We start from the raw sequence: 15,621 nt of genomic DNA on the forward strand, positions 1-15,621 counted from the left end.
AAATATTTTTCAGAGGGACAATATATCTTTAAAACTGTTACCTCAATAAAGCGAGCAGCGTTTTTTGTAAGAAAGATTTCTTGTTATATCAATAGCATATTATTGTCGGCATTTCATTAAAAAATAATAGTGTGTATATATTAATATATGACTAGCACATTAGTATGCCATATTCAGTTTACGAGTGCTAAGGAACAATACTATATTATCAATATTACACACCTTAATGCACTTTAAAGAAATCAATAATACAAGAAAAAATGACGATTCTTACAAAATTAATCGATTATGCTTTGTTGTGTGAAGCAGCTTAAATAGTCACGTGGTTGATATCGCCTAAAGTGTTTTGTGTCGGTGTAAACACAGTCTTATGACTGTTGTGTTTTCATCGTGCAAACACCGTTTGATCAGACCAATCTAAACATACTTTCGGTATTACTCTTTGAGTGCGCGCGCGTGGTGATCAATTATTGTTTCTGAGTAACGTACCTTTTATGAAGATTGATATTAATTTCGAAATGAAAAAAAAACCAGAGAGTAACAATGCAGCACAGCACGTCTCAATAATTATATTAACGATACGGCGGCGTGTCACGAAACATTATGAGCAATGACAAGATAAAAACAGGCCGAGAATCTGTTAAGCTCTGTCTACACTATCAAACTAGTTTGACAAACAATATGTAATGTGTCCAAATATGCTGGTGATATGCCCAAATATGTTAGTGATATGCCTAAATATGGTAGTGATATGACATCATCATGTTCATATATGGGCACATCACATTTGTTGTCACATAAAGTTTGATAGAGTGTAGACAGAGCTGTACAGGGGCGAAATTATGAGGACAGACACTGCGCGTTCAATATAGGTTACTGGTACCGCGTACGTTTTTTTCTACGCGCCGCGCCTGGTCGTCTTTTTGGTGTGACTCTTCGAATATGATACAGGGAAAGAAAATATAACAGATCTATATAGGCATATACGCCCTACCATGGATAATACACAAAATTGCATTTTTATGTGTAATAAAATAAATAAATCATGCTTGTTACGATAGTGATTATCCTCTAAATTTGATTAACACCACTTGTGCTGTTTCATGGAACAGAAGATGACAGCGTCTTACAATTTCTTTTCTCGACGACTTTTCCATGTTACATCCCACTTGTTCCGTTTCATGTAACACAAGACGGTGCCGTTAAAAAAATGTCTTTTCTCCAGGATGTTCCATACTAATACATTCCTTGTTCCGTTTAAATGGTGAATAATGAACACAAGTGTCTGTTATGTAAGCGGAATTGATGATGGAGTTGTGATTTATCTAGGATATAGTTCGATTTGTGTGATGAGTGTGAGTGAGTAGGCGGTTCGTGTACAAACACAACAACAAGTTTATCACGAGAGAAAGGAAATGTTATGTCATACGTATTGATTAATAATGATATTTGTTATTTATGTGTAATTAGTATTATAATCATCATCATCATCATATATAATGAAGAGATAGCTTGTTATGTTTTGTCTCGGGAGAGAGAGTTTGATATAAAATTTATTTTAAAATAATTGATGTTATCATAGCCTGGTGGTACGGACGGATGGTACTTCATGTACTACTAGCGATCTTTCCTTAAAGATGTATTGTCCCTTGAAACACAAAAAATGAAGGTCAAAATATTCTATATTTAAATTGGCCATATCAAAGTAATATTAAAGTTATTCACTTTAAGTCGAAAATTCGAGCCAAAAACAACAAGTTTACGTAATTAACAAGTAAATTAATTTGATTACATTTCGTCTTGAAAATCGTCGCGAGCGAAAGTAAACAAAGATTTCAAACCACGCGTATGCATTATGCATGATGCTAATTAGGATTGTTTACAACACATCACTGTTCAGAAGGTGTTCTCACACAGATCGCGAGGAAGTGCTATGATTATGCATACAGAGTAGCCAAACAAGCGCGTTGCATTATGAGATATGTTTTGATCTAAAACTTTGACTGGAAGTCAAAGTTATTTTTTGAACAAAAAAACGTCTGTATTTCAGTGAAATGATTTTTTTTCCGACTAATTTTTGGTGAAAGTTAATAACTATTATGATACTTCAAAATGACCCATTTTTTTTCAAAATCTTTTTTTTTTTTTTTAAATTAGTCAAAAGGACAATACATCTTTAATTTACGACGCGTCACACACTACTGCAGGTATGAATGCGTAGAATGACGCACGCGCGTAGTCTAGCGGCGCGTCATGACGATTATGATATCGATGATTATGATATTGATGATTATGTTTATGATATTGATGATTATGATATTGATGATTATGATATTGATGATTATGATATTGATGATTATGATTATGATATTGATGATTATATGATATTGATTATTATGATATTGATGATTATGATATTGATTATTATGATATTGATGATTATGATTATGATATTGTTTGATTGTATATTTGTCTCTCAATTTCATTTTCGTGTCCCTGTGCGTAAACTTCGTATTAATAATCTTTTAAAAGTGCAGTTTTCTCGTGTTAATGTATGTAAAAACGGTATTTTTTGTCGGGTTGCTCATTCATATAATAGTTTAGTTCAAATGTTTCCTTACATCGATATTTTTAGTTGTAATACTTCTGCTTTTAATGTCATTTTTAATAATATATAAATCTGTTTGTTCCTTGTTCTTTTTTATGTAAATCAAATGTATATTTTATGGCGATCCTGTTTTTGTGTTTTTCTTTACACTGTTGGATCTTGAATAAATAAATAAATTATGATTATGATATTGATGATTATGATATTGATGATTATGATTATGATATTGATGATTATGATATTGATGATATGATATTGATGATTATACGCCTAATGATCATGATAATTAACATAGCTATAATTAAGCTTCAGTAATTAATGTGGAATTTCAGAAATATTTGAAATTATAATTTATACCAGCGTCGTACTTTGCTCGTATTTATTTTATTATTATTATAATAATTATAACAATATCATTCGACCTAATTGAAGATAATTATCATATCAATTGACGTCATCAATCAATTGTTTGTTATTTAAACTAATAATAAATAAAACTTTACAACTTAATGAATTCTTTATAATACAATCGTTTTCAAACATAAATATATTCACGTGATTCTGAACGAATTGTTTCATTTTTAAATTATGAAAGTTTGTGAATTTCTGTTGAATATATAATTTTGTGAAGTTCTCATTAATATTTCACATTTGATGGTACTTTTCGATTATGGTCGGCTAAATATGAACATTTTGTGATTGCGCCTGCGCGTCGTTGCGCTTGCGACAACCAAACTACGTCATGCTAGTTCATTGTGCGCATGCGGAAAATATTGGGACAACGTATGTCCTCGCTCCTCAACCTGGACAGAGATTTGATGGTTTATGTTCAGACATGGACAACATTTTGTCCATGGTTCAGGCGAAGACCCGACGGTACATCGATTGACCTGTGACCTAGGTTGGTCGCCGGTCCTCGCAAATCAAAAGTTCCAATGGGAACCAAGCTTTGATACCAGAAATACCAAATACAACACAATTATGTCAAGGGTTTCTCTGTTTATTTATAAAAGTTATAGCAAATATTATATCAAATCAAGAACCCAGGATAATTATATAAATACTGTACAGAATCAAACATATTTTAGGCCTTATATATTATCATTATTGCGATATAAAAAGATACATAAGCTTACATAATTAAATACTATAGATTATAAAACTCTTTAATTTTACATATTATACAGTATAAATAATATAGTGACAACCGTTTTTTGCGCGTGAACCAGACGAGAGGATGATTGGATATCAAAACACTTGACCAGTGACCAAAATCAATTTGCGTACACAATCGAAGGCTCATTAAGCGTGGTTCCCACTAGCGACGCAACGCAAGGACGTAACGCAACGCAAGTGAATTGACCAATCACAAGCGATGGCTTATTCGCTTGTGATTGCTAACTGTCTATAACTTCGCTTGTCATTGGCTAAAACGCTTACGTTGCGTTTACGTCCTTGCGTTACGTTCTAGTGGGAACCAAGCTTAAAGCTAGCTTGGTTTCAGAGACGCAACGCAAGAACGTAAGTGATTTGACCAATCACAATCGATAGATTAATCGAACAGCTGCTTGGCATTTGTCAACTCGCTTGCATTGCGTCTCTAGTAAGTGGGAACCAAGATTAGATGCAAAGCGTCGTAATAGGTCAAATTACATTGCGTCTTAGTCACGCTACGTTGGTTCGGAAGTCGTGCCTAAAAATTGTTTAGATCATATTTAAATAAAGTGAATCGAATTGTATATTTTATTTGTTCATTTCTACATTTCATGCCATGCCTACTAAAATTAGAAAAAATAATAAAATTGCTAACTTAAAGAGCGTGTTTGCATAAATATGACTTAATATAAATATTAAATATGAAATTATTTTCACTAATAATGAGTGTGTGTAAATACATTAGTTTACTATTTCAGTATTGTGTCGGTTTTATCCCAGCTTCGTGTTGTCATCATAGTTACGACTTGGGACGCAGTGCAATGATGTAAGCGCAACGCAAGTAATCACGACGCGATACGATTGCGTGTGATTGGTCAACTCACTTGCGTTACGTTCTACGGTAACCAATTATTACACACAATATAAATCAAATGCCAAATAATATTTTCTTCTCCGTCATAATTCCATTATAATCATTATCAGAATTCATCAATGTTACAATAATGTGTATAAAACCCCGCAATATTTACAATTATATTTTAAAAAAAACAATTTTATTTTCAACACGTTTGTCTGTTTAACAGAAAATACCAAATCAAGATTGAATTACAGGCCAGATATTTGCATAATATTGAATTTGAATAACCTTTTAGACGGCTAGTCAGGTAAATCGAAAAAAAAATACTGGCCAAACAATATATTTGCTACAATTTTATTTCTAATGCTAAATTTGAGCTAATAATATTTCATCTGTAGGCATCGAAAAGAAAACGTAGAACGAAAAAATGTCCAAAGAAAGATTTGTGTGAATTTTAAACTGTTTCACTTGGAGGCAACGAACTAATTTGATTGGTCAACTCGTTGCGTCCAAGTGGGAATGGATATACTGCGTTGGGGGCAGCACAAGATGAGAACGATGTTTTCATTTCAAACAGCAGCCGTGCTTAAATATATGGTTTTTCCTGCTCCATCTTCCTACATTGCACATGTTTTAAACAATATCACTATGCATATCAACAAATACGCGCCTATCTTGTGTATTAACGCACACTTGTTTTGTCCTTGTGTCATCACCAAGAAAGCCGCCATTAACAATTCCATTAACGGCCACCGGTCCTTTAGAGGGTGGTTCATTGTGTACATTTTCTTCAGTGCCGATAGCTTCCACAATATGATTATTGATAACGTCTTTAATGTCTTCAATCATTTCATCCGTTAATCCATATTTTGATATTATCAAGGTCTTGTTTAAATACAGCTCTAGTCGATTTGAAAACTCCAAACTAACATCGGCACAACTTAAGTCCGTTGCTTGTGACGTGTCACTTACGCGCCTTTTTACAGTCTCATCTTCTACGCGTATGTTATTTTGATCGTCTGTAGTGGCAGCAGAAGACGGTCCGGTATAAACTGTCAATTGGTTGTTATGGTTACCGTTTGGCGTACATTTAGCAATATCATTCGATATTGTTTTAATAGATCTGGTATTCAAATCGTCCATTCCTTCGTTGCCAAGCAACTTCTTCATCATTGTACTAAGTCTAGAGTTTGCAAAATTTTTGCTTTTTTCAATTCGTTTTGCCGCAATTTTGAGAATACCGGTGACCAAACCCAGTGTTAATAGAATTGTAAAAATAGTTACAATTAAATCAAAAATACGATTTACTAAAGGTATTGTACTGTCATCAATACTCGCAACAAAATCACCAAACCCAATGGTTGTCATGGTGATAAAAGTGTAATAAATGCTGATCCAGTAGGACCAGTCCTCCTCCAGAGACCAGTAGAACGAAGGTAGAAACAATGTCAAAATCAAAACAATAGATATACCAAATGCTATTATCGTAATCCTACGTAAACGCACTGACCGAATACATTGCAATTTTTTGTTCAATAATCGTTGGTACCATGTCCAGAAGCGTTCGAAATTGTCACCAAGAAGGGACAGAAGATACCCAGTAATCGGGATACCAAAGGCAGCATAGGCGATACAGAACACCTGACCTCCAGTCGTCTTTGGTGTTATGTGTCCAAAACCTACAAGAAATCAAAATAATATATGTATTTAAAGATGGAGGAATATGAAGACATTGAGACATAAACAATATTATCAATTTGTGAAAATGTAAATTTAATTACCAACTTGATACGACGCGGTGTCATGTGTGTGGAGCGCATATGTACGCGGTGTACGCGCACGCGCAGCAGAGACCATAATTATACGCTTTCATCTTAATTATTTACAAAATGGGAGATTAAGCTTCTTATATAAAATCCTCATCAACGTATCTTGTTAGGTTTTTTCATGATACCATCACTGGGTTTTATCACGAACAATCGATGATCGTTAAGTGTGTTTCACACTTTGGTGAAATTATTTATCGTTTTTTTTTTTATAATCTCTGAATATTAATAATAATAACGAGAAGCGATAATTGACAATTGTTATGTAAATTTGCCGAATGTACCTTTCTTTTTTTTAGGTCAATGCTAGTTTATGTAAATTCAGTTTAAAAGAGGTTGAAAATACAACGAAAAAATACAATAGGAATGTTAATGACGTCATGATTATAATAACGAGTACGAGAATATACAAATGATAATGACGATTAATAATTATGATTATTATAATGATAATGACGGTGATGATGCTTTGCTCACAATAATATTATTTCAATAATATTATTGGACGGAAGACTGAAAATAGAACAGCTATAGTAATGTACGTCGTTTCTAATAATATAAAACTAATGTAATTCGATTATATACGAAAAATGGCCTGGAATATTTAAATGCTATAGGAGCAGCAGCGTGCTATCACTGATGCAGTTGCATTAATTAGATTGTCTACATCAACAATAACGGATGACTAAAATGCGCCTTGTAACTAGATTTGCTGGTATATTATAGCCTTCTATTATTAGGGCCCTATATAACCACAAACATATTGAATTTCGATAAAAGCTTTGTACGGCCATTTTTAATTTGATACAATTGACACGATTACGACGGTTTGCATAATAATTGGAGTTTTTTATTCATTTTTTATGTAAATTCAGCAGATCCTAAGATCGGTTACAATGTTCTCTCCAGCCCTTCAAAATTTCAATTACAAATTCATTCATTTTTTTGTTTAAATAAGTTGTTTTCAACCAGCAATCAAAGAATGGAAAAGTTTATTGTTTGTAAAATTAAAAAAATATTGTAGGTATATTTTATAGGTTTTTGTGTATTTTGTTATAAGGTATTATCGCAAATAGCTTGATTTCGCGAGGAACGTCATTGCAAAATGCATGATGGGAATGGTTTCGGAGCAAACGTCACACGGCGCGTACGTACAAACAACAAATCACGTATGTGCGCGTCGTGACGTTTGCTCCCAAACCCTTCCCATCATGCATCGCGCACGCTATATTGCGATAAACCCATAGAGATGTTTTAAGCCGATGTTATAAAATCTTTGGATAACCTTATTCTTTATCATGGATACAAAACAGGTAAACTTCAAATGAATTATTATTATTATTAATAAATCTGCTGCAGTTTACCAACCAGAACCAAACGAATCGATTCGTAACATAATTATATTAATAAAAATCTATTTGAGATGTATTGAATTAAAAACAACTAAACTCGTATCATCATATATTAACGGATACAGTGTGTTATCAATGTAAATTATAACAAGTCATGTACAAGGAATTATCGATTTCTTTTCTAATTTAATAAATGAGAATCAAATATGAACGCAAAGAACGATGTTTATAACTCAGGGTTCACACTAATAAACATGTTCACATAATAATGTCAGCTTGTCTGTAATTGTATACGCATGCGCACCGTGATGTCTAAAAGCAGTATTACTCTTGAGATGCAAGTAATAAGTAAACACTGTAATCTACCAGAACAAGCCGATGACGATGACGACGCCCTAGCGGTACAATGAAAAGACACGTGTTTCAATAGATACTCGAGACCATAATGGGATTTGTAATTAATATTCAATAATTATTAACAAATAATTAGCACGTGGTAGGGTAAAGTCTGAAATTATTTCTAACGACCGCTCTACGAATTAAGAAGCTTAAGGTCTGTCTATACTATCAAACTTTATGTGACAAAAAAAATGTGAAGTGCAAATAAATGGACATGATGATGTCATATCACTACCATATTTAAGCATATCACTACCATATTTGGGCATGTCACACTTTTTTTAGTTTGATTGTGTAGACAGAGCATTAAAAGTTATTGGTAAAATTTAGCCTCTGATGAACGAACATAGAACTGAAAAGATCGAATGTTACGAGGCCGGTGGTAAAAGGAGCGGCCGGATACATGGGTCTGGCGCGGCCAGCACCGACCACGTAAAAGGAGCGGCCGGGTACATGACTGGGTCTGGCCAGCACCGAACACGTAAAAGGAGCGGCCGGGTACATGACTGGGTCTGGCCAGCACCGACCACGTAAAAGGAGCGGCCGGGTACATGACTGGGTCTGACCAGCACCGACCACGTACAATGAACCCACACAATGTATCCTCACAACAAAATAGCCTTTTACTATAATAAACTTAAAAAAGGGATTTTCCTATACGTCACGTGGTATGGTTCTGATATTTGAAGAAATTGGTTCATAGGCCTATTATAAATCACTATGGTACCAAGATGACGCCACGCATTTCTATGACAACCGATCATGCATTTTTTCATGGCCATCTTAAACAATAATTCATTAATTTGTTATAAGCCATGATTAAGTCAAATTTCTCGGGACACATCAATGATTTGAATAATCTAAAAGAGAAACTCGGTTTGTTCAGATCATGAGTACTGTGGCATCATATGCCGCTCTCTAAAAGATTAGTGAAAATTAAGTATAAACTAATAATGTATTAACGGATATGTATGCTTATATGTTTCTCACAGACCCATATTTATCAAAATTCGTATGATTTTTAAATGCAAAATGACACAAATACGCCCAATGAATATTAAACTTTTATAATTTCGATTCAGTGACTCGTTAATTTGATCAAGTACCCGTTTAATTCATCAACAATATATATATATATATATCAATTTGTACATGAAATGATATTATTATTCTTCGTACGTCTATTCGATTAGCAAGATAGTTAATATCCCCAATAAAATTACAATAACAACAATACGTATCAAACAGATAATTTATACACATATATTATAGGATATCAGTAATTAATATAATGCTTTCAATAGAAATTGTTGTAATGATAAGAGAGACGACCTACTATACTTCACTGTGTTTGAAATTTGTCGTGTTTTCTTTTGGGATTAATGCGCGGAGATACCATAGCAACGTTGACGTCATTGTATTTCAGTACTAATATTCATTAAAATGATGAAATGAATTTCAATGTACTGTAGCAGATGCTCCAATACGTCCACTTATTAATTAGTTTCACCGCCTTTGTTTAAGTATGTATTTAAATATTCAATCATCCGAGGAACATAAGATTGATGAAACAAAGTATGGCATATATCCATAATATTATATCGTACATATTGTACTTTCACCTTCTCACGCTCAACAGGTGAAAATTACTTTTTAACCAATTATTGTTGATATACCGATAGTTTCAGTAAATCACTATCACGTGATCAGTGTTTTAGCTCCCGTTCGCACTATACTGTAATCACTGGATTAACGTTGGTAGAGTATATTATTTTTTTCCTGGTTCACATTATTAGATTCTCACGTTCACATAGAACATTTTCATGTGGTTTATGGGATCATACGCACACATTACATGGGATCATACGCACACATTACATGGGATCATACGCACACTTTTCATATTTAGAGCATTTGTTGGTATATGTTAGTTCACATGAATCAATTCAATTACATTATCATGTGCTAAAAATACATACATTTTGAATCACTTCTGTTTAAAATATTTTTCCATTAATTATTTTGTGTTAAAAGAAAGGTGAAGAAAAAAACAAAACAAACAAAATATTTTTTTCTAATGTTAGAAAGACGGAAATAGATGTTTTATTTGATTGATTGATTGATTGATTGATTGATTGATTATTCGGATGATTGTATGATAGATTGTAATAATGATAGATATAGGTAGATGGATGGATTGATTGATTAACTGATTGATTAGCTGATTGATTAATTGATTATTCGGATGATTGTATGATAGATTGTAATGGTGATAGATAAAGATGGATGGATGGATTGATTAACTGATTGATTAGCTGATTGATTAATTGATTAACCAATTGATTGATTGATTGATTGATTGATTGATTGATTGATCATTCGGATGATTGTATGATAGATTGTAATAATGATAGATATAGATGGACGGATGGATTGATTGATTAACTGGCTGATTAACTGATTGATTAGCTGATTGATTGATTGATTAACTAATTGATTGATTGATTAACTGATTGATTGATTAACTGATTGATTGATTAATTAACTGATTGATTGATTGATTAACTGATTGATTGATTAACTGATTGATTAACTGATTGATTGATTAACTGATTGATTGATTATCTGATTGATTGATTAACTGATTGATTGATTAACTGATTGATTGATTAACTAACTGATTGATTGATTATCTGATTGATTGATTAACTGATTCATTTTTATGATGGATTGATCGAATAAAAAACATCAATGTTTGCATTTTAAATTCAAACGACGGCTGTTTTCTAATTACAGTTACGTATGCAAATCTAGTCATTGTTGACAGAGTCCGACTAAGAGCTGATAATGTTAACAATAATCTTTATACTTGTATTAATATTATTGAGTTAAGCGCGACCAAACCCGGAGGTCTTATATTAATATGACTAAATGGATCAGTGTATTCTATGTCGGAATTACGAAATCTTTTAGATATTATTAAATCTGGTTCGTGTGTATATGGATGAGGTTTCATTGAAGGTTGATGCGTAATTACGAATAAAAACAATCATAATTAAAAATACAAAACAACAACGACAGTAGTCACACCTTAGCGCAATGATATCAGACATACATTCTATTTTAGAATTCACTTCTACTAATATCTACACCATATATTCTTATTACAAATGGTTGGCTATAAAAAAAACTAGCACAAGGATTGGTTGTCCAACGAGTTTGATGGAACTTCAATTTAATTTCAATTGTCTAATACTATAATAAAGTAATAAAATAATGAGGCAACATATCGATCCATGTTCTAGAAAACACGGTACGAAATATAAATAGCATTCTTAAAATGTCAAATAATGTAGGCACGTCACAATGGCATTATAGTACGTCTTAATGTTCGCTTTCTGTGAATAATACATGGAAGAACATAATGTATAGAGTGAATGGAAAGAAGGCGAATGAATGATGAATGGATTGACACAGAGAGAGAGAGGAGGAAGACAATAGGATTACTGGATAAGCAGAGGAATGACGAGTTTACGGGCTAATGACATTATGGATTGATAAATGATGATGAATTGATGCTAGAAATGAGTTTTTCAGCATCACGATACACGCGCGCGCACGCGTACTGAGGATACAGCATTGTTAAAATAATTGTGCGTAACATTATTATTACATTACAAGTGTTAATTAATTATTGTTTGCTTTAGCGTAAATATTACGGATACCATACATCGATTAAAACGTAGTCGGTAATATTGTAAAAGACAGTTAAGTTTGCAATAAACAAGCTAAGCATCGGACTTAACATATCAAATGAACAGCATATGTAAACAAATGGCACAATGCGATCATGCCATTTATTGATCTATAACGCACAACATCGACTTTATGACTAACCAACTCAAAACACTGAAATATCATCAATTTTAATACATACTATTCTTTAGTTGTTCTAGTAAGATACAGTATGTCATTAATAGTAACCCAATGATGCCACCTGACTCAAATATGTACCAGGATTGAAGATGCTTATTATAAACTATGGTTATCATTGTTTTTACGCGCGCCTATTATTATGTTTTTAAATCGTTTGGCCATTTTTTGGAGAAAATCTCTTCTCCCAATTTCGTTAATATGTGGATTTTATTAAATGCCTCGTGTAAAACAAGTAACCCAGGCTATATAGAGTAAATAAACACCAAAGCAAAATATTTTTATTACGTATATTAATTATTATGTTCAGTAGCTTAAAAAATGACGACAATTCTTAAGATTAAAATCACATTGTAAAAACTTAAGTACAATGTAAATTAATATGATGTGCTTATCGATTGATGCAAAAATGCAATTAATGCATGGTGTTAATTAACGTGGTTACGTCGCTAGCATAAGTCTGCAACAATCACTGAATTCTGTTAATGATCAGATTATTTATAGTAGGCCTATTTAAGTGTAAATGCATAATGAAGCTCCTCCAATATATCGTTTATGTTTCAAAAGCATTGGTTTTAGTAGAATAATCACGCGCGTGTAATTCTTATTAAGTGGTAGTCGGAACCCCGCCTAGTACCTGCCCAGCTTTGGGTCAACAAAGCAAGTCACGAAATTTACAATTACTCATTGAAAATGTTATCATTTCTATGGCGCGCGAAGGGACATTACACTCCTCACCCTGTCGTCAACATTAGATGTAGAATTACCATAGCAACAATAGTACACTACAATGTTAAGTATTGACAGTACGTGAGTTACCATGGATAAGATAAAGTGCCGTTAGAACGAGTGTTAAAGATAGGTTATCCATCTCTGACTGCTTGTTTAAAGATAGTTTTTAAAGTTCTGTCTACACTATCAAACTACCAAACCGTGTGAATCACGTACAGTAATTATGGTTTATAACGATACAACGCCCACTTGTACAATTTCACTGATGAAACTATTAATAATAATAGAAAAATGAATTTAAACAATTTTAATCAGAACAATATCACAATGTCGATTTTAATGTTTTAGCAAATGGTAACGTCCTGTTTTGTGTACAGCTTTATAGTTTTTTGCTACGATATTTTGATTTTATAATCTTCTTCGACTTTTTGATGTTCAGAGATTTTAATGTTTTTTTTTTTATTATTGTGCAATTTGTATATGTAATTTACTCTCAATTTAATGTTATATATTGCAATGAGTAGAATGAATAAAACCAGAAATGAAAAAAACCCCAAAAAACTAGCATTATCTTGATAATTGTTAGTAGCTGAATGGAAGCATCGTCGGTACATTAAATAATTAGATCTAAATTTTTGTTAAAACCCGATAAAATATGAAGTCCTCGTTACTTTAGGGGGTCAAATAAGTAAGAACTTAACTGTGTGTGATAATTAAACTGTAAAAGTTGGCCTACTCCTCCTGCGCTTTAAAACCGTATCATTAAAACTACCACTGTACTGACAGACCAACTACAAACATATTTTTCCACTCTGACAAAAATCGAAAATGATCAAATTGCGACCGAATCTTAGAATGAAATAAGTTTGGCATATATACAGAGATTCAGAATTATTAAAACTGATAATAATCAAAAATGTGTCATTAAATTTATTTATACAAATATACTGTTATTGTATTTACGAACATTGTGTTCGTAGATGACACGGACGATACCAACATCTAATACTTTTACTAGGAAACTAGGAAAAAAGTATTATAAAAAAACAAAAATATTTTAAGAATGGTTCTTCTTTGTTCCAAAACATTATAATTTGCCATCTGCCCACTATTAAGCTTGATGCCAATTTGAACGCAACATCTGAACGTCCGTAAGCGCATCGCGAGCAATTTGACCACGTGATGAATTGTCGTTGGTAAATTGGTCAATTCACTTGCGTTGCGCCTACGTACGTCGCTGCGTTGTTCAAGAGTTGAAACCAGGGGCCGTATTCACCAATCACACTTAAAGTCAGATATTTCCCTTAGATATTAAGTATTTCACTTAACTTAATAAATATTTCCCTTAAATTGTATTCACTTAGATAGGAGACTTTTTTTTTATTTTAAGGGCAAGTGTTTCCCTAAGTGTGAGTGGTGAATACGGCTTTATAGGTGGCAACAAACATAATTAAGTTGCGAGAAAATGTTCTTTTGTGAGAGAAAAGGAGTGATAAAAAAAATGCTTTGTACATACCTATTGTTGTGACTATAGTAAAACAAAAGAATACACCGGAGATAGCATCCCAGATAAGATCCAACTCGCCTTCGGCAGTTGAGTTAAAATGGACAGAATATGCTCCTTCTTTCACAGCCGCTCCAATCATGGTTAGCAACCTTTGTATGTCTTTTTCTTCAATGCATTCGTGTTCATCAATAAACGAGTTTACATCATTTAAAAGTTTGTTTGTGGCTTCTTCTTCATTTCCCCTTTCTATTGCACCAAAAATAACTGAACCAATCAGAAGATAAGCCACGAAGAGAAGAAACACTAACAAGCAGAGTTTCACCTTCTTTTCCGACTTTTCTTGCTTTCTAAATGTTCTAGCCATCATATTCCAGATTGTGGGATGATTAGATAAAGAGGAGGAGGAGCTATCTATTTCAGCGGATACGCCTTTATAACCAGCATCTTGGAAAATCACATGATGATAACCAGTTTTAACTGTAAACTCCAAACGGACTTTTAACTGTATTGCACTCAAATTCTTCTTAACTGTAAGCTCCAATCGGACTCTTAACTGTATTTCACTCAAACTCTTCTTAAATGCATTCCACTCAAACTGTTCTTAACTGTACTCCTCTCGAACTCTTCTTAACTGTAAGCTCCAACCAGACTCTTAACTATATTCCACTAAAACTCCTTTTAACTGTAGACTCCACTCGAATTGTAGCTTATGACCATTTTTATAACATCCTATAAGGAATAAAAAATGAATAAAGTTATTTTTTGCATGGTAAAGCCAATTCATTTATTTGTGGAGTTTAAGAGAAGAAACATTACTAGGCCGTACTAATATTAATTGTATTGCTATGGAGGAAAATAAATGTCTTTTGAAATGAAATGAAATAATGAATCAAATCACTAATGTGTAACAGTTTTTGTATCATTTCATCTTGTATTAGGCCTATCTAAAAATAAGTATTAACGTAAAAATAGCCATATGGTCGTTGTCAACAATTCGTATTAATAATCTTCATTACAATGAAAACAATAGATGTGTCTACGTACATGAATAGTGTTTGTATCACCACAGGTGTTAGTATTTAATGATTTTATTTCGGTAACAAAAGTACTGTACAGTATGTCATGCAGTAGGCCTAGCCCTTATGTCATGCAGTAGGCCTATAACCATGTATGCCATGCAGTAGGCCTAGCCCTGTATAACGGCTCATAGAAGGCAATACAAAAATGAGCCTAACCACTAATATACTTCC

The 15,621-nt window shown here is 32.9% G+C and overlaps 2 protein-coding genes across 3 annotated transcripts in view; one reads left to right on the plus strand and one right to left on the minus strand.

Moving 5' to 3' along the window:
• LOC144852444 (uncharacterized) overlaps window positions 1-2,151 on the plus strand; it is a 97,925-nt gene extending 95,774 nt beyond the window's left edge. The window contains exon 2 of one of the 2 annotated variants that reach the window (XM_078710249.1): window positions 2,017-2,151. The gene's annotated coding sequence lies outside the window, so the exon portion shown is untranslated. Of the gene's footprint in view, window positions 1-1,706; window positions 1,776-2,016 lie in introns of those variants that run through there. The other variant, XM_078710250.1, reaches the window with a different exon arrangement.
• Window positions 2,152-3,625: 1,474 nt separating this feature from the next.
• LOC144851502 (uncharacterized) lies at window positions 3,626-15,057 on the minus strand. Its single transcript, XM_078709007.1, has 2 exons — window positions 14,381-15,057; window positions 3,626-6,301 (listed from the first exon to the last, which is right to left on the minus strand). Exons 1-2 carry the CDS (start codon window positions 14,736-14,738, stop codon window positions 5,256-5,258), a joined length of 1,404 nt encoding a protein of 467 aa, XP_078565133.1. The 5' UTR covers window positions 14,739-15,057; the 3' UTR covers window positions 3,626-5,255.
• Window positions 15,058-15,621: the final 564 nt, after the last annotated feature.

The sequence above is a fragment of the Antedon bifida genome, chromosome 9, assembly GCF_963402885.1.
Source record: "Antedon bifida chromosome 9, ecAntBifi1.1, whole genome shotgun sequence".
NCBI lineage: Eukaryota > Metazoa > Echinodermata > Crinoidea > Comatulida > Antedonidae > Antedon > Antedon bifida.

What these genes read in the sequence shown, in the direction of transcription:
- LOC144851502 (XM_078709007.1), bottom strand. Translation starts at nt 14,738, where the DNA reads ATGATGGCTAGAACATTTAGAAAGCAAGAAAAGTCGGAAAAGAAGGTG. An exon ending in TACTATAGTCACAACAATAG is followed by an intron (nt 6,302 to 14,380) that starts GTATGTACAAAG and finishes GATTTCTTGTAG; the next exon opens with GTTTTGGACACATAACACCA.